The sequence below is a fragment of the Acanthochromis polyacanthus genome, chromosome 8 (genome assembly GCF_021347895.1).
Source record: "Acanthochromis polyacanthus isolate Apoly-LR-REF ecotype Palm Island chromosome 8, KAUST_Apoly_ChrSc, whole genome shotgun sequence".
Classification (NCBI taxonomy): domain Eukaryota; kingdom Metazoa; phylum Chordata; class Actinopteri; family Pomacentridae; genus Acanthochromis; species Acanthochromis polyacanthus.
This window is the reverse complement of record NC_067120.1, coordinates 41681608-41704688: the sequence shown is the minus strand read 5'-3', so window position 1 is coordinate 41704688 and position 23081 is coordinate 41681608. Positions and strand designations below refer to the sequence as shown.

The 23081-nt window shown below is 44.1% G+C and overlaps 1 protein-coding gene across 3 annotated transcripts in view; it reads right to left on the bottom strand.

Annotated features, from left to right (window-relative positions):
- LOC110970103 (zinc finger C3H1 domain-containing protein) overlaps positions 1-23081 on the bottom strand; it is a 51488-nt gene that overhangs the window by 1852 nt on the left and 26555 nt on the right. For 2 of the 3 annotated variants that reach the window (XM_051952538.1, XM_051952537.1), the window contains exons 24-35: positions 20889-21077; positions 19803-20040; positions 19021-19111; positions 18309-18507; positions 18071-18165; positions 17838-17945; positions 17534-17638; positions 16057-16213; positions 15794-15894; positions 14745-14846; positions 10322-10361; positions 10102-10164 (exon numbers count right to left, since the gene is read on the bottom strand). In XM_051952538.1, coding sequence (XP_051808498.1) covers positions 10102-10164; positions 10322-10361; positions 14745-14846; positions 15794-15894; positions 16057-16213; positions 17534-17638; positions 17838-17945; positions 18071-18165; positions 18309-18507; positions 19021-19111; positions 19803-20040; positions 20889-21077 — 1488 coding nt within the window. The remainder of the gene's footprint in view (positions 1-10101; positions 10165-10321; positions 10362-14744; positions 14847-15793; positions 15895-16056; positions 16214-17533; positions 17639-17837; positions 17946-18070; positions 18166-18308; positions 18508-19020; positions 19112-19802; positions 20041-20888; positions 21078-23081) is intronic. The other variant, XM_051952539.1, reaches the window with a different exon arrangement.

Here is a 23081-nt window from a genome sequence, read left to right as displayed (position 1 = left end):
TGTGGTTTTATGTGTGGTTCTGCGTGGTTTTATGTGTGGTTCTGTGTGGTTCTGTGTGGTTTTATGTGTGGTTCTGTGTGGTTTTATGTGTGGTTCTATGTGGTTCTGTGTGGTTCTATGTAGTTTTATGTGTGGTTCTATGTGGTTTTATGTGTGGTTCTATGTGTGGTTCTATGTGTGGTTCTATGTGGTTTTATGTGTGGTTCTATGTGGTTCTATGTGTGGTTCTATGTGTGGTTCTATGTGGCTTTATGTGTGGTTCTATGTGGTTCTATGTGTGGTTCTATGTGTGGTTCTATGTGGTTTTATGTGTGGTTCTATGTGGTTTTATGTGTGGTTCTGCGTGGTTTTATGTGTGGTTCTGTGTGGTTCTATGTAGTTTTATGTGTGGTTCTGTGTAGTTTTATGTGTGGTTCTGTGTGGTTTTATGTGTGGTTCTGTGTGGTTTTATGTGGTTCTATGTGTGGTTCTATGTGGTTCTATGTGTGGTTCTATGTGGTTTTATGTGTGGTTTTATATGTGGTTTTATGTGTGGTTCTGTGTGGTTCTATGTGGTTTTATGTGTGGTTCTGTGTGGTTTTATGTGTGGTTCTATGTGTGGGTCTGTGTGGTTCTATGTGGTTTTATGTGTGGTTCTGCGTGGTTTTATGTGTGGTTCTGTGTGGTTCTATGTGATTTTATGTGTGGTTCTATGTGTGGTTCTATGTGTGGTTCTATGTGTGGTTCTATGTGGTTTTATGTGTGGTTCTATGTGGTTTTATGTGTGGTTCTGTGTGGTTTTATGTGTGGTTCTGCGTGGTTCTATGTGTGGGTCTGTGTGGTTCTATGTGGTTTTATGTGTGGTTCTGCGTGGTTCTATGTGGTTTTATGTGTGCTTCTATGTGTGGGTCTGTGTGGTTCTATGTGGTTTTATGTGTGGTTCTGCGTGGTTTTATGTGTGGTTCTGTGTGGTTTTATGTGTGGTTCTGTGTGGTTTTGTGTGGTTCTATGTGGTTCTGTGTGGTTCTATGTAGTTTTATGTGTGGTTCTATGTGGTTTTATGTGTGGTTCTGTGTGGTTCTATGTGTGGTTCTATGTGGTTTATGTGTGGTTCTATGTGGTTTTATGTGTGGTTCTATGTGGTTTTATGTGTGGTTCTATGTGTGGTTCTATGTGTGGTTCTATGTGTGGTTCTATGTGGCTTTATGTGTGGTTCTATGTGTGGTTCTATGTGTGGTTCTATGTGTGGTTCTATGTGGTTTTATGTGTGGTTCTGCGTGGTTTTATGTGTGGTTCTGTGTGGTTCTGTGTAGTTTTATGTGTGGTTCTGTGTAGTTTTATGTGTGGTTCTGTGTGGTTTTATGTGTGGTTCTGTGTGGTTTTATGTGTGGTTCTATGTGGTTCTATGTGTGGTTCTATGTGGTTCTATGTGTGGTTCTATGTGGTTCTATGTGGTTTTATGTGTGGTTCTGTGTGGTTCTATGTGGTTTTATGTGTGGTTCTGTGTGGTTTTATGTGTGGTTCTATGTGTGGGTCTGTGTGGTTCTATGTGGTTTTATGTGTGGTTCTGCGTGGTTTTATGTGTGGTTCTGTGTGGTTCTGTGTCGTTTTATGTGTGGTTCTATGTGGTTTTATGTGTGGTTCTATGTGGTTTTATGTGTGGTTCTATGTGTGGTTCTATGTGGTTTTATGTGTGGTTCTATGTGGTTCTATGTGTGGTTCTATGTGTGGTTCTATGTGGTTTTATGTGTGGTTCTATGTGTGGTTCTGTGTGGTTCTATGTGGTTTTATGTGTGGTTCTGCGTGGTTCTATGTGGTTCTATGTGTGGTTCTATGTGGTTTTATGTGTGGTTCTATGTGGTTCTATGTGTGGTTCTATGTGTGGTTCTGTGTGGTTTTATGTGTGGTTCTATGTGTGGTTCTGTGTGGTTCTATGTGGTTTTATGTGTGGTTCTGCGTGGTTCTATGTGGTTTTATGTGTGGTTCTGTGTGGTTCTATGTGGTTTTATGTGTGGTTCTGTGTGGTTCTATGTGGTTTTATGTGTGGTTCTGCGTGGTTCTATGTGGCTTTATGTGTGGTTCTATGTGTGGTTCTATGTGGTTTTATGTGTGGTTCTATGTGGTTCTATGTGTGGTTCTATGTGTGGTTCTATGTGGTTTTATGTGTGGTTCTATGTGGTTTTATGTGTGGTTCTATGTGTGGTTCTATGTGTGGTTCTATGTGGTTTTATGTGTGGTTCTATGTGGTTCTATGTGTGGTTCTATGTGTGGTTCTATGTGTGGTTCTATGTGGCTTTATGTGTGGTTCTATGTGTGGTTCTATGTGTGGTTCTATGTGGTTTTATGTGTGGTTCTATGTGGTTTTATGTGTGGTTCTGCGTGGTTTTATGTGTGGTTCTGTGTGGTTCTATGTAGTTTTATGTGTGGTTCTGTGTAGTTTTATGTGTGGTTCTGTGTGGTTTTATGTGTGGTTCTGTGTGGTTTTATGTGGTTCTATGTGTGGTTCTATGTGTTTCTATGTGTGGTTCTATGTGGTTCTATGTGGTTTTATGTGTGGTTTTATATGTGGTTTTATGTGTGGTTCTGTGTGGTTCTATGTGGTTTTATGTGTGGTTCTGTGTGGTTTTATGTGTGGTTCTATGTGTGGGTCTGTGTGGTTCTATGTGGTTTTATGTGTGGTTCTGCGTGGTTTTATGTGTGGTTCTGTGTGGTTCTATGTGATTTTATGTGTGGTTCTATGTGTGGTTCCATGTGGTTCTATGTGGTTTTATGTGTGGTTCTGCGTGGTTTTATGTGTGGTTCTGTGTGGTTCTATGTGGTTTTATGTGTGGTTCTATGTGTGGTTCTGTGTGGTTCTATGTGGTTTTATGTGTGGTTCTGCGTGGTTCTATGTGGTTTTATGTGTGGTTCTATGTGGTTTTATGTGTGGTTCTGCGTGGTTCTATGTGGTTTTATGTGTGGTTCTATGTGTGGTTCTATGTGGTTTTATGTGTGGTTCTATGTGGTTCTATGTGTGGTTCTATGTGTGGTTCTATGTGGTTTTATGTGTGGTTCTATGTGGTTTTATGTGTGGTTCTATGTGTGGTTCTATGTGTGGTTCTATGTGGTTTATGTGTGGTTCTATGTGGTTCTATGTGTGGTTCTATGTGTGGTTCTATGTGTGGTTCTATGTGGCTTTATGTGTGGTTCTATGTGGTTCTATGTGTGGTTCTATGTGTGGTTCTATGTGGTTTTATGTGTGGTTCTATGTGGTTTTATGTGTGGTTCTGCGTGGTTTTATGTGTGGTTCTGTGTGGTTCTATGTAGTTTTATGTGTGGTTCTGTGTAGTTTTATGTGTGGTTCTGTGTGGTTTTATGTGTGGTTCTGTGTGGTTTTATGTGGTTCTATGTGTGGTTCTATGTGGTTCTATGTGTGGTTCTATGTGGTTCTATGTGGTTTTATGTGTGGTTTTATATGTGGTTTTATGTGTGGTTCTGTGTGGTTCTATGTGGTTTTATGTGTGGTTCTGTGTGGTTTTATGTGTGGTTCTATGTGTGGGTCTGTGTGGTTCTATGTGGTTTTATGTGTGGTTCTGCGTGGTTTTATGTGTGGTTCTGTGTGGTTCTATGTGATTTTATGTGTGGTTCTATGTGTGGTTCTATGTGTGGTTCTATGTGTGGTTCTATGTGGTTTTATGTGTGGTTCTATGTGGTTTTATGTGTGGTTCTGTGTGGTTTTATGTGTGGTTCTGCGTGGTTCTATGTGTGGGTCTGTGTGGTTCTATGTGGTTTTATGTGTGGTTCTGCGTGGTTCTATGTGGTTTTATGTGTGCTTCTATGTGTGGGTCTGTGTGGTTCTATGTGGTTTTATGTGTGGTTCTGCGTGGTTTTATGTGTGGTTCTGTGTGGTTCTGTGTGGTTTTATGTGTGGTTCTGTGTGGTTTTATGTGTGGTTCTATGTGGTTCTGTGTGGTTCTATGTAGTTTTATGTGTGGTTCTATGTGGTTTCATGTGTGGTTCTGTGTGGTTCTATGTGTGGTTCTATGTGGTTTTATGTGTGGTTCTATGTGTGGTTCTATGTGTGGTTCTATGTGTGGTTCTATGTGGTTTTATGTGTGGTTCTATGTGGTTTTATGTGTGGTTCTATGTGGTTTTATGTGTGGTTCTATGTGTGGTTCTATGTGTGGTTCTATGTGGCTTTATGTGTGGTTCTATGTGGTTCTATGTGTGGTTCTATGTGTGGTTCTATGTGTGGTTCTATGTGTGGTTCTATGTGGTTTTATGTGTGGTTCTGCGTGGTTTTATGTGTGGTTCTGTGTGGTTCTGTGTAGTTTTATGTGTGGTTCTGTGTAGTTTTATGTGTGGTTCTGTGTGGTTTTATGTGTGGTTCTGTGTGGTTTTATGTGTGGTTCTATGTGGTTCTATGTGTGGTTCTATGTGGTTCTATGTGTGGTTCTATGTGGTTCTATGTGGTTTTATGTGTGGTTCTGTGTGGTTCTATGTGGTTTTATGTGTGGTTCTGTGTGGTTTTATGTGTGGTTCTATGTGTGGGTCTGTGTGGTTCTATGTGGTTTTATGTGTGGTTCTGCGTGGTTTTATGTGTGGTTCTATGTGTGGTTCTATGTGGTTTTATGTGTGGTTCTATGTGGTTCTATGTGTGGTTCTATGTGTGGTTCTATGTGGTTTTATGTGTGGTTCTATGTGTGGTTCTGTGTGGTTCTATGTGGTTTTATGTGTGGTTCTGCGTGGTTCTATGTGGTTTTATGTGTGGTTCTATGTGGTTTTATGTGTGGTTCTATGTGGTTCTATGTGGTTCTATGTGTGGTTCTATGTGTGGTTCTGTGTGGTTTTATGTGTGGTTCTGTGTGGTTCTATGTGGTTTTATGTGTGGTTTTATGTGTGGTTCTGCGTGGTTTTATGTGTGGTTCTGTGTGGTTCTATGTGGTTTTATGTGTGGTTCTGCGTGGTTTTATGTGTGGTTCTGTGTGGTTCTGTGTGGTTTTATGTGTGGTTCTATGTGGTTTTATGTGTGGTTCTATGTGGTTTTATGTGTGGTTCTATGTGTGGTTCTATGTGGTTTTATGTGTGGTTCTATGTGTGGTTCTATGTGTGGTTCTATGTGGTTTTATGTGTGGTTCTATGTTGTTTTATGTGTGGTTCTGCGTGGTTTTATGTGTGGTTCTGCGTGGTTTTATGTGTGGTTCTGTGTGGTTCTATGTAGTTTTATGTGTGGTTCTGTGTAGTTTTATGTGTGGTTCTGTGTGGTTTTATGTGTGGTTCTATGTGTGGTTCTATGTGGTTCTATGTGTGGTTCTATGTGGTTCTATGTGTGGTTTTATGTGTGGTTCTGTGTGGTTTTATGTGTGGTTCTATATGTGGGTCTGTGTGGTTCTATGTGGTTTTATGTGTGGTTCTGCGTGGTTCTATGTGGTTCTATGTGTGGTTCTGTGTGGTTCTATGTGGTTTTATGTGTGGTTCTGCGTGGTTTTATGTGTGGTTCTGTGTGGTTTTATGTGGTTTTATGTGTGGTTCTATGTGGTTTTATGTGTGGTTCTATATGTGGGTCTGTGTGGTTCTATGTGGTTTTATGTGTGGTTCTGCGTGGTTCTATGTGGTTCTATGTGTGGTTCTGTGTGGTTCTATGTGGTTTTATGTGTGGTTCTGCGTGGTTTTATGTGTGGTTCTGTGTGGTTCTGTGTGGTTCTATGTGTGGTTCTATGTGGTTTTATGTGTGGTTCTATGTGGTTCTATGTGTGGTTCTATGTGTGGTTCTGCGTGGTTCTATGTGGTTTTATGTGTGGTTCTGCGTGGTTCTATGTGGTTTTATGTGTGGTTCTGTGTGGTTCTATGTGGTTTTATGTGTGGTTCTGCATGGTTTTATGTGTGGTTCTGTGTGGTTCTATGTGGTTTTATGTGTGGTTCTATGTGGTTCTATGTGTGGTTCTATGTGTGGTTCTATGTGTGGTTCTATGTGGTTTTATGTGTGGTTCTATGTGTGGTTCTATGTGGTTTTATGTGTGGTTCTATGTTGTTTTATGTGTGGTTCTGCGTGGTTTTATGTGTGGTTCTGCGTGGTTTTATGTGTGGTTCTGTGTGGTTCTATGTAGTTTTATGTGTGGTTCTGTGTAGTTTTATGTGTGGTTCTGTGTGGTTTTATGTGTGGTTCTATGTGGTTCTATGTGTGGTTCTATGTGGTTCTATGTGTGGTTCTATGTGGTTCTATGTGTGGTTTTATGTGTGGTTCTATGTGGTTTAATGTGTGGTTCTATGTGGTTCTATGTGTGGTTCTATGTGGTTCTATGTGTGGTTTTATGTGTGGTTCTATGTGGTTTAATGTGTGGTTCTATGTGTGGTTCTATGTGGTTTTATGTGTGGTTCTGTGTGGTTCTATGTGTGGTTCTATGTGTGGTTCTATGTAGTTTTATGTGTGGTTCTATGTGGTTCTATGTGGTTTTATGTGTGGTTCTATGTGGTTTTATGTGTGGTTCTATGTGGTTTTATGTGTGGTTCTATGTGTGGTTCTATGTGTGGTTCTATGTGGTTTTATGTGTGGTTCTATGTGGTTCTATGTGTGGTTCTATGTGTGGTTCTATGTGTGGTTCTATGTGGCTTTATGTGTGGTTCTATGTGGTTCTATGTGTGGTTCTATGTGTGGTTCTATGTGGTTTTATGTGTGGTTCTATGTGGTTTTATGTGTGGTTCTGCGTGGTTTTATGTGTGGTTCTGTGTGGTTCTATGTAGTTTTATGTGTGGTTCTGTGTAGTTTTATGTGTGGTTCTGTGTGGTTTTATGTGTGGTTCTGTGTGGTTTTATGTGGTTCTATGTGTGGTTCTATGTGGTTCTATGTGTGGTTCTATGTGGTTCTATGTGGTTTTATGTGTGGTTTTATATGTGGTTTTATGTGTGGTTCTGTGTGGTTCTATGTGGTTTTATGTGTGGTTCTGTGTGGTTTTATGTGTGGTTCTATGTGTGGGTCTGTGTGGTTCTATGTGGTTTTATGTGTGGTTCTGCGTGGTTTTATGTGTGGTTCTGTGTGGTTCTATGTGATTTTATGTGTGGTTCTATGTGTGGTTCTATGTGTGGTTCTATGTGTGGTTCTATGTGGTTTTATGTGTGGTTCTATGTGGTTTTATGTGTGGTTCTGTGTGGTTTTATGTGTGGTTCTGCGTGGTTCTATGTGTGGGTCTGTGTGGTTCTATGTGGTTTTATGTGTGGTTCTGCGTGGTTCTATGTGGTTTTATGTGTGCTTCTATGTGTGGGTCTGTGTGGTTCTATGTGGTTTTATGTGTGGTTCTGCGTGGTTTTATGTGTGGTTCTGTGTGGTTCTGTGTGGTTTTATGTGTGGTTCTGTGTGGTTTTATGTGTGGTTCTATGTGGTTCTGTGTGGTTCTATGTAGTTTTATGTGTGGTTCTATGTGGTTTCATGTGTGGTTCTGTGTGGTTCTATGTGTGGTTCTATGTGGTTTTATGTGTGGTTCTATGTGTGGTTCTATGTGTGGTTCTATGTGTGGTTCTATGTGGTTTTATGTGTGGTTCTATGTGGTTTTATGTGTGGTTCTATGTGGTTTTATGTGTGGTTCTATGTGTGGTTCTATGTGTGGTTCTATGTGGCTTTATGTGTGGTTCTATGTGGTTCTATGTGTGGTTCTATGTGTGGTTCTATGTGTGGTTCTATGTGTGGTTCTATGTGGTTTTATGTGTGGTTCTGCGTGGTTTTATGTGTGGTTCTGTGTGGTTCTGTGTAGTTTTATGTGTGGTTCTGTGTAGTTTTATGTGTGGTTCTGTGTGGTTTTATGTGTGGTTCTGTGTGGTTTTATGTGTGGTTCTATGTGGTTCTATGTGTGGTTCTATGTGGTTCTATGTGTGGTTCTATGTGGTTCTATGTGGTTTTATGTGTGGTTCTGTGTGGTTCTATGTGGTTTTATGTGTGGTTCTGTGTGGTTTTATGTGTGGTTCTATGTGTGGGTCTGTGTGGTTCTATGTGGTTTTATGTGTGGTTCTGCGTGGTTTTATGTGTGGTTCTATGTGTGGTTCTATGTGGTTTTATGTGTGGTTCTATGTGGTTCTATGTGTGGTTCTATGTGTGGTTCTATGTGGTTTTATGTGTGGTTCTATGTGTGGTTCTGTGTGGTTCTATGTGGTTTTATGTGTGGTTCTGCGTGGTTCTATGTGGTTTTATGTGTGGTTCTATGTGGTTTTATGTGTGGTTCTATGTGGTTCTATGTGGTTCTATGTGTGGTTCTATGTGTGGTTCTGTGTGGTTTTATGTGTGGTTCTGTGTGGTTCTATGTGGTTTTATGTGTGGTTTTATGTGTGGTTCTGCGTGGTTTTATGTGTGGTTCTGTGTGGTTCTATGTGGTTTTATGTGTGGTTCTGCGTGGTTTTATGTGTGGTTCTGTGTGGTTCTGTGTGGTTTTATGTGTGGTTCTATGTGGTTTTATGTGTGGTTCTATGTGGTTTTATGTGTGGTTCTATGTGTGGTTCTATGTGGTTTTATGTGTGGTTCTATGTGTGGTTCTATGTGTGGTTCTATGTGGTTTTATGTGTGGTTCTATGTTGTTTTATGTGTGGTTCTGCGTGGTTTTATGTGTGGTTCTGCGTGGTTTTATGTGTGGTTCTGTGTGGTTCTATGTAGTTTTATGTGTGGTTCTGTGTAGTTTTATGTGTGGTTCTGTGTGGTTTTATGTGTGGTTCTATGTGTGGTTCTATGTGGTTCTATGTGTGGTTCTATGTGGTTCTATGTGTGGTTTTATGTGTGGTTCTGTGTGGTTTTATGTGTGGTTCTATATGTGGGTCTGTGTGGTTCTATGTGGTTTTATGTGTGGTTCTGCGTGGTTCTATGTGGTTCTATGTGTGGTTCTGTGTGGTTCTATGTGGTTTTATGTGTGGTTCTGCGTGGTTTTATGTGTGGTTCTGTGTGGTTTTATGTGGTTTTATGTGTGGTTCTATGTGGTTTTATGTGTGGTTCTATATGTGGGTCTGTGTGGTTCTATGTGGTTTTATGTGTGGTTCTGCGTGGTTCTATGTGGTTCTATGTGTGGTTCTGTGTGGTTCTATGTGGTTTTATGTGTGGTTCTGCGTGGTTTTATGTGTGGTTCTGTGTGGTTCTGTGTGGTTCTATGTGTGGTTCTATGTGGTTTTATGTGTGGTTCTATGTGGTTCTATGTGTGGTTCTATGTGTGGTTCTGCGTGGTTCTATGTGGTTTTATGTGTGGTTCTGCGTGGTTCTATGTGGTTTTATGTGTGGTTCTGTGTGGTTCTATGTGGTTTTATGTGTGGTTCTGCATGGTTTTATGTGTGGTTCTGTGTGGTTCTATGTGGTTTTATGTGTGGTTCTATGTGGTTCTATGTGTGGTTCTATGTGTGGTTCTATGTGTGGTTCTATGTGGTTTTATGTGTGGTTCTATGTGTGGTTCTATGTGGTTTTATGTGTGGTTCTATGTTGTTTTATGTGTGGTTCTGCGTGGTTTTATGTGTGGTTCTGCGTGGTTTTATGTGTGGTTCTGTGTGGTTCTATGTAGTTTTATGTGTGGTTCTGTGTAGTTTTATGTGTGGTTCTGTGTGGTTTTATGTGTGGTTCTATGTGGTTCTATGTGTGGTTCTATGTGGTTCTATGTGTGGTTCTATGTGGTTCTATGTGTGGTTTTATGTGTGGTTCTATGTGGTTTAATGTGTGGTTCTATGTGGTTCTATGTGTGGTTCTATGTGGTTCTATGTGTGGTTTTATGTGTGGTTCTATGTGGTTTAATGTGTGGTTCTATGTGTGGTTCTATGTGGTTTTATGTGTGGTTCTGTGTGGTTCTATGTGTGGTTCTATGTGTGGTTCTATGTAGTTTTATGTGTGGTTCTATGTGGTTCTATGTGGTTTTATGTGTGGTTCTATGTGGTTTTATGTGTGGTTCTATGTGGTTTTATGTGTGGTTCTATGTGGTTTTATGTGTGGTTCTATGTGGTTTTATGTGTGGTTCTATGTGGTTCTATGTGGTTTTATGTGTGGTTCTATGTGGTTTTATGTGTGGTTCTATGTGGTTTTATGTGTGGTTCTATGTGGTTTTATGTGTGGTTCTGTTTGGTTCTATGTGGTTTTATGTGTGGTTCTACGTGTGGTTCTATGTGGTTCTGTGTGGTTCTGCAGTGAATTACATGGGTCCACAGGGCAGCAGAGAGAGGCAGATGCTGGACGGCCTGCTGATACAGAAGTCTGACCTGGAAGACACAGACAGGATAAAAGAGGAGGAACAGACGACCGTCACAGCGACGCCTGGTGGCCGTCAGTCGTCACAGCAGCTTTAACTAAAGTCTTCCTTCCTTCATCTCTGGATGGTTCTAATCAGGCAGCTGAGTGTCTCCAACCTCCACTCACCTCCGACCGCTGCTTCAGCTCCGTCTCCACAGCGATCGCTCTGCACAGAAAACACAGACGGTCAACACGGAGGTCACAGAAAACACAGGCGTCTCAACACCACAACACGTTCTCCACAGATCCAAACCCAGCAGGCCTCTGAGGGCCGAACTTCTGTCAATAATTCTAACAATGAGAAACACAGGAACCCACAAAGGCAGAAGAAGGAGGTCCTGATGTCAGTAGATGTAGATCAGCTGTACCTTGACATCTGCCCAACCAGGTGGATCGAGGTCGAGGACACTGTGTAGAGTGAGGACTGCATCAGGACCAGGTCCCAACCGGGTTCCATACAGGCTCTACAAAACACACCAGACGTCCTACCATTCCTCTTGAAGCTGATGAGAGTTGTGTCGGAAAAGAAGGAGATGCCAACAGTTGGAGAGAACCGTATTCCCACGGAGAAGGATCCATCGGAGAGTGTCCAGTTCCACCAGATCAGCCTTCTTAACGTCGAAGGAAGAATCTTCTTGAGTGTGGTCGCTCACAGACTGGCAGGACCCCTGCAAAGAAACCAGCTGATTGACACATCCATCCAGAAAACGGACATCTCAGGCTTCTCTGGTTGTGTTGAACACGCCAGCATCATCGGCACCAGATCCAGGTTTCCAAGAAGGAGGGACCAGACCTTCATGTGGTCTTCCTGGATCTTGCAAACACCTTGGATTCAGTTCCTCACAACCCCTTGTGATCAGCCTTCAACTTCTTCAGGGTCCCAGCAGCTCTTACAAACATTGTCAGGCTGACCTCCAGGACATTTAGCTCTGCTTTACAACAGCTCAGAACACCACAGCACGGCAGCACCTGGACGTAGGAATCCCGGCCAGCTGCACCATCTCCTGCTTGTTTTCACCATGGTCATGGAGGTGATCATTCAGGTATCTCGTTAGGTGGTTGGAGGACAGTAAATCAGACCTGGACTGAGGCTGCCTCCAGTCAGAGCCTACATGGACAACCTCACAACACTCACAACAACCAAAACCTGCACTGTCCGAGTGCTGAGGAAGCTGCAGCAAAACATGGAGCTGGATCATAATGCTCAAGCCCAGAGACATTTCCATCATCAAGCAGAAACTATCAGACCATCACTTTCACAGTGGTGATGAGACTATTCCAGCTGTCTCTGAGAAGCCTGTGGAAAGCCGAGGCTGATGGTACGATGCCTCTCTCAAAGACAAAGAGCAAGTAGACCAGCTAAGGAAGGAGGTAACCAGAGCACAGTGAACACTGATAGAACCAGCTACCTGGCAGGCTGAAGCTCTGGTGTTTGCAGGTTGTTCTACTTCCACGCCTCATACGGCCACTAACCCTGAATGAAGCACCAGTGTCTAAGGTGGGAAAGCTGGACAGACTGGTTAGCTTCAAGAAAGGTTGATGCTACAGGTACGGACCCGTACCCGTAGCATCTGTACTAGAGGTACGGACCGTTAAGGTCAGTGAAGAGCTGGCGCCGGTTAACTACTATTTGCTGCACATTACAGGCAGTTTATATGAATGACTTTGACGGCGAACATTGTATAATTTAACCAAAAATACACCGTCTCCTCTCACACTTTAGACATTGCAGTTTTTATGCTTTTAGACGCCGTGTCTAAATTGTTTGAAGTCCAGTTCCTATTAATTAGTTTACCGCGTTCAGTGGTGGAAGCGGCTGACGAACTCCATTACAAATGTTCCCATTTAATTTCGGACGCTAATTTACAAGATAAAGTTAAGGATGTCGAATATGAAACAAACACTCGTGAATGGTGAGGAGCAGCTCTTTAATTCGGCATGAATTAAAAAAAACCCACAAACTCGATTTACTGTGATATTGTGAGATTTGTTTGTGGTGATGTAACTTAGCCATTCAACAGAGTCCGCTAACATTAAAGTGACTGACGTGCAGTGTCTGTGTTGACAGACGTAGAAAATACGTCAGGGTTTTGTTTAGGTTGTTAATATGTAATAGTCTGTCGCTACTTTTGAAGGTAAAAAAATACTTGTAGTTTGCTGGCTGTTAGTTCTGCCATTTGTTTTGTTTGCTGTTTGTGCTTTATTAGAACAGGGTCACGTGAATAAAAAGCTTTGCTATTTTTAATAGTAGTGCCGATTTCAACCCCCAAATCGCTGTCCGTGAAAAAGTCAGATAATGATATTTATAAGACATTATGCATGATAGAAAAGAGAACAGCAGATGACTGACATGACAGGCTCGGCACGCAGATTCACCTCGAATCACGGAAGCGCCTTCATCAGTCGGATTACCAAACCGGCTCATTAATATTTATGTACGTCGGATTACCAGCCAATCACAAAGCGCGTTCATCAGCCGGCTCATTAATATTCATGTACGTCTCATTAATATTTATGGTAAGGCAAAGTGCCGTATCCGTAGGCCACAGGCTGCGGGTACGGGTCCGTATCTGTAGACACTACCTTCAAGAAAACGGCTCAGACTTCCCAGGGGCCTCAGCAGTACTGGGCTCTATGGCAAAGGAGTTCTACATCTGCTGATCTCCAGCTTATCTGAGGAGTACAAGAGCTCCAGAGTAAGAATGGAGATGATGCTGCAGAATTCCAGAGATCCAATCAGAGCTCAACCTGCCCCAAAGTTGGCAACTGGGGGGAGGTGGATCCATCAGGGGCAACAGAGCAGGCAAAGGAGCACTCAGACATGGGGGCATGTAGGCCAGCAGGGAGGAGGTAGTCTTGGTCTTCAGACCAGCATCCCAGCCTGGAACAGAACCACTCCATCCTAAAGACACAAGCTGGTGGATCAGGAAGTACGACGGCAAGAGGAAGCAGACAGGTGACCAAAAGCCATCACACAGGTGAAGTAAGGGCAGTGGATTACCTGGGAAGGAGCGGAGAAGAGGAGATCTCTGGTCCAGAGCTGTGGGACACAGAGACATTTAGAGCTTCACCATCAAGGAGGTCTATGACGTCCTACCATCACCCAAGAACCTCAACCAATGAGATGGAGAAGACCCTACATCTCACTGACTGCAGCTACACTCAAACATCTTAGTGGGCTGCAGGACCAGCCTCACCCAAAGCTGTTACACCTGGAGGAAGAACCAGGTGATGAAGTGTCTGGAAATAGTTAGGGAGATGCAGCAGAGGAGTGTTAACGTCCTTCTACCCACGTCGACCCGATGGCAAAAACAACATTTGTCTGGTGGAGTGAGGGTCCTCGCGCGCCTCTTGGCTGTGATTGGAGGATGCTGGTAAACCTGGACCAAATGCTCTGTTTCCCACCTGAGATCGCATCCACAAACCTGCTACCAGATCTGGTGCTATGGTCAGCTTCATTTGGACATGTCTACATCATGGAGCTCACAGTGTCCTGGGAGAGCTCAGTAGAAGGAGACCTAACAGCGCAAGAAGCTGAGGCATAAGGAGCTTGCTGTCGATGCAGAACAGCGAGACTGGAAGGTGAAGGTCCAACCAGTAGAAGTAGGCTGAGGAGGATACGTAGCCACCTCGACATCTAGGCTTCTCCAGGAGATGGGAGTACGTAGAAATAAACACCGGCAGGAGGTCAAGGACCTCTCCAGAGCTGCTGAAAAGGGAAGTCAGTGACTGCGGATGCAGAGAAAGGATCCACCTGGACCTTCAGGTGAGTAGACAGCATCTAGTTGTTTATCTGGGATTCACTGCTGAATCCTCTGGAGGTGTCATGGGTCTATCAGTAAAACACTGAGGAAGGAGGAGGTCCACTTTATGACCCAGAGGATGTCTTCATCCAATGGACCATTCACAGAGTCTGAGGGTCTCATGTAATCAAGAAGGAAGATCCACATCTAGTCCTACACTGCAGACAGTTCCTGGTTGTTCCACCAGGGGGAGCCTCTTCCTGTTAAATCCTGTAGAGATCAGAGGAGGGTAAAGCAGAGAGCATTGTGGGAGTTTAGCAGCAACAGGCACCATGATAAAGATCACTGAGGAGGTTCATGACCATCAGCCAGAGGTGGCAGTCAGAATAACTGGACATATCTCTGAAGGAGACAGCTCCCAGGTAAACAGCAGATGTTGTGGGTTAGTTGTGGCTGAGATGCAAGGTGCTGCCATCAGAACCAACTCCAGGTTCAAGGTCCTCACCATGCTGATGCTGTTGATCAGTGGAGAACCTGCTGATCTCCAGGTACTACAGCTGATCCACATCTTCTAACGAGCAGGACCTTCTTCTTCTGCCTCATTAGCTAATATCCTTTAATCAGTGAACTGACTGATCATCTCTGTCTACCAGCAGCCTTCATCTGTAAACTGTGCTTAAAGGTAACTGAAGAGCCGTGTTGTTTGTAACACGCATGTTCTGCTACAGAGACTGGCTGTGGATCATTCTGGGTTTAAAACCTGAACTGTTGGAACAATCTGCAGATGTTTGGGTTTTAGAACCTACATCTTCCACACCGACAGACAGCGGGGGGCGCTGCTGCTCAGCATACGGGCCTGAAACCTCAGCTGCTCCATGTTCCCGTCCTGGAACTCCTGGTGCAGCAACCTGGACGTGAACAACAACAAGAACAACAATGTAAACAACAAGAACAGCAATATAAACAACAAGAACAATATAAACAACAAAAGCAACAATGTAAACAACAAGAACAACAATGTAAACAACAAGAATAACAATGTAAACAACAAGAACAGTAATAGAAACAAGAACAACAACATAAACAACAAGAAAAACAATATAAACAACAACAAGGACAACAATAAAACAATATAAACAACAACAGCAATAGAAACAAGAACAACAACATAAACAACAAGAAAAACAATATAAACAACAACAAGGACAACAATAAAAACAAGAACAACAATATAAACAACAAGGACAACAATAAAAACAAGAACAACAATGTAAACAACAAGAACAACAACATAAACAAGAAAAACAATATAAACAACAACAATAAAAACAAGAACAATATAAACAACAAGAACAACATAAACAACAAGAACAACAATGTAAACAACAAGAACAATATAAACAACAAGAAAAACAATATAAACAACAACAACAATAAAAACAAGAACAATATAAACAACAAGAAAAACAATATAAACAACAACAACAATAAAAACAAGAACAATATAAACAACAAGAACAACATAAACAACAAGAACAACAATGTAAACAACAAGAACAACAATATAAACAACAAGAACAACAATGTAAACAACAAGAACAACAATGTAAACAAGAACAATGTAAACAACAAAAACAACAATATAAACAACAAGAACAACAATGTAAACAACAAGAACAACATAAACAACAAGAAAAATATAAACAACAAGAACAACAATATAAACAAGAACAATATAAAACAAGAACAACATAAACAACAAGAAAAACAATATAAACAACAACAACAACAACAATATAAACAACAAGAACAACAACATCAAGGCACCAGTCCCCCCAGCGGCAGTGATAGCTACCTCAGTCCCAGCTCCGTGTTGTTGGGCATGGAGTATCGCAGCCTCTCCAGCACCAGTGCATGCTGGGACGGTGGCAGGCAGCTCAGGTACAGAGTCACCACCTGGACATGGAAGAACCACAATCAGCTCTGATTGGTCAGGAGCTTCCTGAAGGCAAACAGCAGGGGCTGTTCCACGGTAACCTCACTAACAGGTTTTCCGAGAGGAACCGGGGCTTGGTCACGGGCTCTGAAGCTGAACAGAACATGCTGGTGTGTTCTCACCTTGTTGTGGAAACGGTAGCAGCTCCAGAACTCTGCCGGGTTGAAGGGAACCTGCAGGCGGGTCGGTACGGTGCTGAGGCAGCGCTGCACCAGGTCGGAGAACCGGCGGGACCGAGACGGGTCACGGGCCTGAGGGCTGCAGCTGAACAGCAGGTAGCTGCAGAGAGACGCAGGAAGTGAGAGGCAGGACACGCAGCAGGACACGCAGCAGGACACGCAGCAGGACACGCAGCTGGACACGCAGCAGGACACGCAGCTGGACACGCAGCAGGACACGCAGCAGGACACGCAGCTGGACACGCAGCTGGACACGCAGCAGGACACGCAGCTGGACACGCAGCAGGACACGCAGCTGGACACGCAGCAGGACACGCAGCAGGACACGCAGCAGGACACGCAGCTGGACACGCAGCTGGACACGCAGCAGGACACGCAGCTGGACACGCAGCAGGACACGCAGCAGGACACGCAGCAGGACACGCAGCTGGACACGCAGCAGGACACGCAGCTGGACACGCAGCAGGACACGCAGCAGGACACGCAGCAGGACACGCAGCAGGACACGCAGCAGGACACGCAGCTGGACACGCAGCAGGACACGCAGCTGGACACGCAGCAGGACACGCAGCTGGACACGCAGCTGGACACGCAGCAGGACACGCAGCAGGACACGCAGCAGGACACGCAGCAGGACACGCAGCTGGACACGCAGCAGGACACGCAGCAGGACACGCAGCAGGACACGCAGCAGGACACGCAGCTGGACACGCAGCAGGACACGCAGCAGGACACGCAGCAGGACACGCAGCTGGACACGCAGCTGGACACGCAGCAGGACACGCAGCAGGACACGCAGCTGGACACGCAGCTGGACACGCAGCAGGACACGCAGCTGGACACGCAGCTGGACACGCAGCAGGACACGCAGCTGGACACGCAGCTGGACACGCAGCTGGACACGCAGCAGGACACGCAGCAGGACACGCAGCTGGACACGCAGCAGGACACGCAGCAGGACACGCAGCAGGACACGCAGCTGGACACGCAGCAGGACACGCAGCAGGACACGCAGCTGGACACGCAGCTGGACACGCAGCTGGACACGCAGCAGGACACGCAGCTGGACACGCAGCAGGACACGCAGCAGGACACGCAGCAGGACACGCAGCAGGACACGCAGCAGGACACGCAGCAGGACACGCAGCTGGACACGCAGCTGGACACGCAGCAGGACACGCAGCAGGACACGCAGCTGGACACGCAGCTGGACACGCAGCAGGACACGCAGCAGGACACGCAGCAGGACACGCAGCTGGACACGCAGCAGGACACGCAGCTGGACACGCAGCAGGACACGCAGCTGGACACGCAGCAGGACACGCAGCTGGACACGCAGCAGGACACGCAGCAGGACACGCAGCAGGACACGCAGCAGGACACGCAGCAGGACACGCAGCGCAACAACAGAAGAACTCACTCCATCCACAGCGTGTGAAGCTCGTCCAGCTGCAGCGTGGAACCCAGAGCTCTCTCGAAGGCCTCCACCGTCTGATCCGTAGAACCGTGCAGCCACTGCCAGCGACTGCAACACATCAGAACCAGCATCACAAGCTGCTGCATTCTGATTGGCCGACCCACAGGAAGCTACAGTAGTTCAACAGCATGTGATAAAAGCAGCGAGAACTGTTCCTAGATCAGCCTTCTGAGAGACGAGCTGGAAGAAGTTAGACCACTGAGCTGATCTACTGCTCATTTAGACACAGGTAAACAGGTAAACCCACCAGTGGATCAGGTGCAGGAAGGACTTCTGCTGACTCAGCTGCTCCTGAAGATACTTCCTGATGATGGAACCTCTGATCAGCTGATTGGAGGGAAAACCCAGGACCAGACTGAGGAGACACAAAGAGTGCTGCATCACTCCACCACCACTCCTCCACCACCACCACCACTCCTCCTCCACCACCACCACTCCTCCACCACCACCACTCCACCACCTGTGTGGAGCTCCACCTACCGCAGGACATCTGCAGGTGTGGTCTGGCTGTCCTGGTCGTCACAGAGCGACAGGATGAATCCTCTGAACAACGGGACGACGGCACTGGACTGGTCCTGGTGAGAGTCATGTATTAGTATACTAAGTATACAGTATATATACATATATGTATATATATATATGTATATATATGTATGAGGGTTAAGGTTGGACTCGGTCAGGCAGCAGCTCATTAAACGAGTCAGACAGGTGAGCTCACCTGAGCCATGAGGAACCTGCAGCAGCGGTAGAACACCTCTGCGTTGTGAGGACACTCTGCCAGAGCGTGAAGCCACGCCCCCACCGCCTGCTCCCCGTTTCCTCTGTGCAGGTGGAGGTCGGCCAGGGCGTCTCTCAGAGAGCACGAGTCTGGATGGAGCTCCAGCAGAGACTCACACAGAGACACACCTTCATCGTACCTGCAGGGACGCACAACAACATAAACATAAACAACAACATAAATAAATAACATAAACAACAACATAAACAACATCAAAAACAAAAACAAACATAAACAACACAAACAACATAACGTAAATAACATAAAAACAACAACATAAACAACATCATAAACAAACAACAACAAACAACATAAACAACATCATAAATACAAACAACATCAGCTGCTTCAGGACAATCAGCTGATCAATAGCTGATCAATAAATGATCTATGGCTGATGAAGCTGCTGTAGATGAGCTGCAGTACCTGTCTGCTCCACTTACTGAGGAACAGGTGTGTGTCTACCTGCTGACTGTCGTCTATCACCTGTTTGCTCTGAGATGAGAACAGGCGAGTCCACCTTCTGATGGTGGTTCCATGTGCTGCTCTACAGACGATGTTTCTGTTAGCAGGAACATCAGGACCGGTTCCTTCCAGTTGTAGTCGGTTATTCAGGTATTTTAGACAGTCTACCTGTCTGCTCTGGTCTCACCTGTGCAGCAGCTTGTAGAGCAGGATGAGGTTGGAGTGCAGAGGAAGGCAGGCCAGCAGGTCGGACTCGTGGCTGCACTGACAGATGGCGTCTGAAACACAGAGACAGATGTTCTGTTGCTTTGGTTCCAGATGTGGACAGCTCCTAGCCATCCGGTCCTGTTCCCTATGTTCCTTATGTTCTCCTATGTTCCCCTATATTCCCTACATTCTCTATGTTCTCCTATGTTTTCCTATCTTCTCCTATATTCCCTATGTTCCCCTATATTCCCCTATGTCCCCCATGTTCCCCTATATTCCCTATATTCTCCTATATTCCCTACGTTCTTTATGTTCCCCTATATTCCCCTATGTTCCCTATATTCCCTACATTCTCTATGTTCCCCTATATTCCCCTATGTTCCCTATATTCCCTACATTCTCTATGTTCCCCTATATTCCCCTATGTTCCCTATATTCCTTACATTCTCTATGTTCTCCTATGTTTTCCTATCTTCTCCTATATTCCCTATGTTCTCCTATATTCCCCTATGTCCCCCATGTTCCCCTATATTCCCTATATTCTCCTATATTCCCTACGTTCTTTATGTTCCCCTATATTCCCCTATGTCCCCCATGTTCCCTACATTCTCTATGTTCCCCTATATTCCCCTATATTCTCCTATATTCTCTATATTCCCCTATATTCTCCTATATTCCCCTATATTCTCCTATATTCCCCTATATTCTCCTATATTCCCCTATATTCTCCTATATTCCCCTATATTCTCCTATGGTTCCTACCTTGGAACAGGGCCACCAGGATGTCGGGCGGCGTGCTGACGTCCCTCTCCGTCCTCCACGGCAGCATGAAGGCCTCTCTGCTGACCAGCCGGGACGGGCCGGACTCGGCCGGGTCGAACAGAACGGCCGGCAGCCGGTCAAACTCCGTCAGGTGGATGAAGGAGAGCCAGAGCAGAACCCGGTCGGCCGGCAGCAGCAGGTCGGCCACGCTGCGGTCCTGAGCCGACTTCAGGGCATTCTGAAAGCAGAAGTGTATGTCATCAGGGTTCCTCCTGAAGGAACTAACATGGTTCTGCAGGTTCCACAGAGAGCAGAAGTCCTGAAATGTTTGAGCTTCTAGAACCTGTTGTCCTCATTTACATACACCAAAAAATATTGTTTCCTTGCCTGGAAAAAAAAATCCACAACTTCAGCAAAAAAAAAAAAAAAAATTCTGAACATTTACAAAACCTTCAGGAAGAAAATTCCAATAATTCCTTCAATCCCTTAAAAGTTCTATTTTTAAAAATCCCCCAAATTTGGCAAGAAAAGTCTTGTAAAAATCTTCAAAAAAATCCTGAGAATATCTAAAGTGATTCCATATATATCAGTCAAACTTCCAATATTTTCTTAAGAACATTCACATAAAAAACAAAATCCAGAGGATTTTCCTGGATTTTGGTTGATTTTTATGCAAATGTTCTGAAGAAAAATGTGTAACATTTCTTTCTTTCCAACAAAATGTTCAAAAATTCTGCAAAAATGTCAAAAATGTGGACATCAGACGTTTCACTGCGAAAATATGCATTTTTTACCACATTGAACATGTGGGGGAAAAAAACAACATGAGGGTTAAAGCAGAACGAAGCCGAGGGTCCTGATTTAGAATCTAAAGAACACTGATTTAAAGATCTAAACTTTACTCACATTAATAAATATGTAGTTACTGGAACATTAATGATTATCAAGATGAAACTAACAGTATTTAATATGTTAGCATCATGTGTATTACTGCAGTTTCTATGGTTCTGACTGATGTTCTGTGTTTACAGTCTGTGCTGCAGGTCTGAGGAAGGAAATAACCTGAAACTAGTGCAGGTAACTCACCTGGAGCAGGGCCACAGCGCTCTCCATGCGGCCGCTGAACACACTGAGCTGGACTCGGTACAGCAGAACCTCCATCAGCTGGAAGGACAGCTTCTCCGACACACCTGAGGATGCCTCCACCTGCAGGAAGTGCAGCAGACGCTCGCAGACGTAGTCCTTCCCCTCGAAAGAGCTCTCCAGGGTTAGGTACTGAAGGAGAGAGAGCAGGTAGCCTTCATGGAAACAAGCACTGCAGATTTAACATGTCAGGTAAAAGCTGCGTGTTCATGAAGCATGTTGCGTGTTCATGAAGCATGTTGCATGATCATAAAGCGTGATGAGTGTTCATGAAGCTTGTTGTGTGTTCATAAAGCATGTTGCATGTTCAGAACGTGTGTTGCGTGTTCATAAAGCGTGATTAGTGTTCATAAAGCGTGTTGCGTGTTCATAAAGCGTGTTGTGTGTTCATAAAGCATGTTGTGTGTTCATAAAGCATGTTGCATGTTCAGAACGTGTGTTGCGTGTTCATAAAGCGTGATTAGTGTTCATAAAGCGTGTTGCGTGTTCAGAAAGCGTGTTGCGTGTTCAGAAAGCGTGTTGCGTGTTCAGAAAGCGTGTTGCGTGTTCAGAAAGCGTGTTGCGTGTTCAGAAAGCGTGTTGCGTGTTCATAAAGCGTGTTGCGTGGTCATAAAGGATGTTGTGTGTTCATAAAGCATGTTGCATGTTCAGAACGTGTGTTGCGTGTTCATAAAGCGTGATTAGTGTTCATAAAGCGTGTTGCATGTTCAGAAAGCGTGTTGCGTGTTCAGAAAGCGTGTTGCGTGTTCATAAAGCGTGTTGCGTGTTCATAAAGCGTGTTGCGTGTTCATAAAGCGTGTTGCGTGTTCATAAAGCGTGTTGCGTGTTCATAAAGCGTGTTGCATGATCAGAAAACGTGTTGCATGTTCAGAAAGCATGTTGCATGTTCAGAAAGCGTGTTGCGTGTTCATAAAGTGTGATGAGAGTTCATGAAGCGTGTTGCGTGGTCATAAAACGTGTTGTGTTCATAAAGCATGTTGCATGTTCAGAACGCGTGTTCATAAAGTGTGATGAGTGTTCATGAAGCATGTTGCATGATCATAAAGCGTGATGAGTGTTCATGAAGCTTGCTGCATGTTCATAAAGCGTATTGATAAAGTGTGTTGCATGTTCATAAAGCATGTTGCATGTTCATAAAGCGTGTTGATAAAGTGTGTTGCATGTTCATAAAGTGTGTTGATAAAGTGTGTTGCATGTTCATAAAGTGTGTTGATAAAGTGTGTTGCGTATTCATAAAGCACGTTGCGTGTTCATAAAGCATGTTGCATGATCATAAAGCGTATTGATAAAGTGTGTTGCATGTTCATAAAGCATGTTGCATGTTCATAAAGCGTATTGATAAAGTGTGTTGCATGTTCATAAAGCATGTTGCATGTTCATAAAGCGTATTGATAAAGTGTGTTGCATGTTCATAAAGCATGTTGCATGTTCATAAAGTGTGTTGATAAAGTGTGTTGCATGTTCATAAAGTGTGTTGATAAAGTGTGTTGCATGTTCATAAAGTGTGTTGATAAAGTGTGTTGCATGTTCATAAAGCATGTTGCATGTTCATAAAGCGTGTTGATAAAGTGTGTTGCATGTTCATAAAGCATGTTGCATGTTCATAAAGCGTGTTGATAAAGTGTGTTGCATGTTCATAAAGTGTGTTGATAAAGTGTGTTGCATGTTCATAAAGCATGTTGCATGTTCATAAAGCGTGTTGATAAAGTGTGTTGCATGTTCATAAAGCATGTTGCATGTTCATAAAGCGTGTTGATAAAGTGTGTTGCATGTTCATAAAGCATGTTGCATGTTCATAAAGCGTGTTGATAAAGTGTGTTGCATGTTCATAAAGTGTGTTGCATGTTCATAAAGCATGTTGCATGTTCATAAAGCGTGTTGATAAAGTGTGTTGCATGTTCATAAAGCATGTTGCATGTTCATAAAGCGTGTTGATAAAGTGTGTTGCATGTTCATAAAGCATGTTGCATGTTCATAAAGCGTGTTGATAAAGTGTGTTGCATGTTCATAAAGTGTGTTGCATGTTCATAAAGCATGTTGCATGTTCATAAAGCGTGTTGATAAAGTGTGTTGCATGTTCATAAAGTGTGTTGCATGTTCATAAAGCATGTTGCATGTTCATAAAGCGTGTTCATA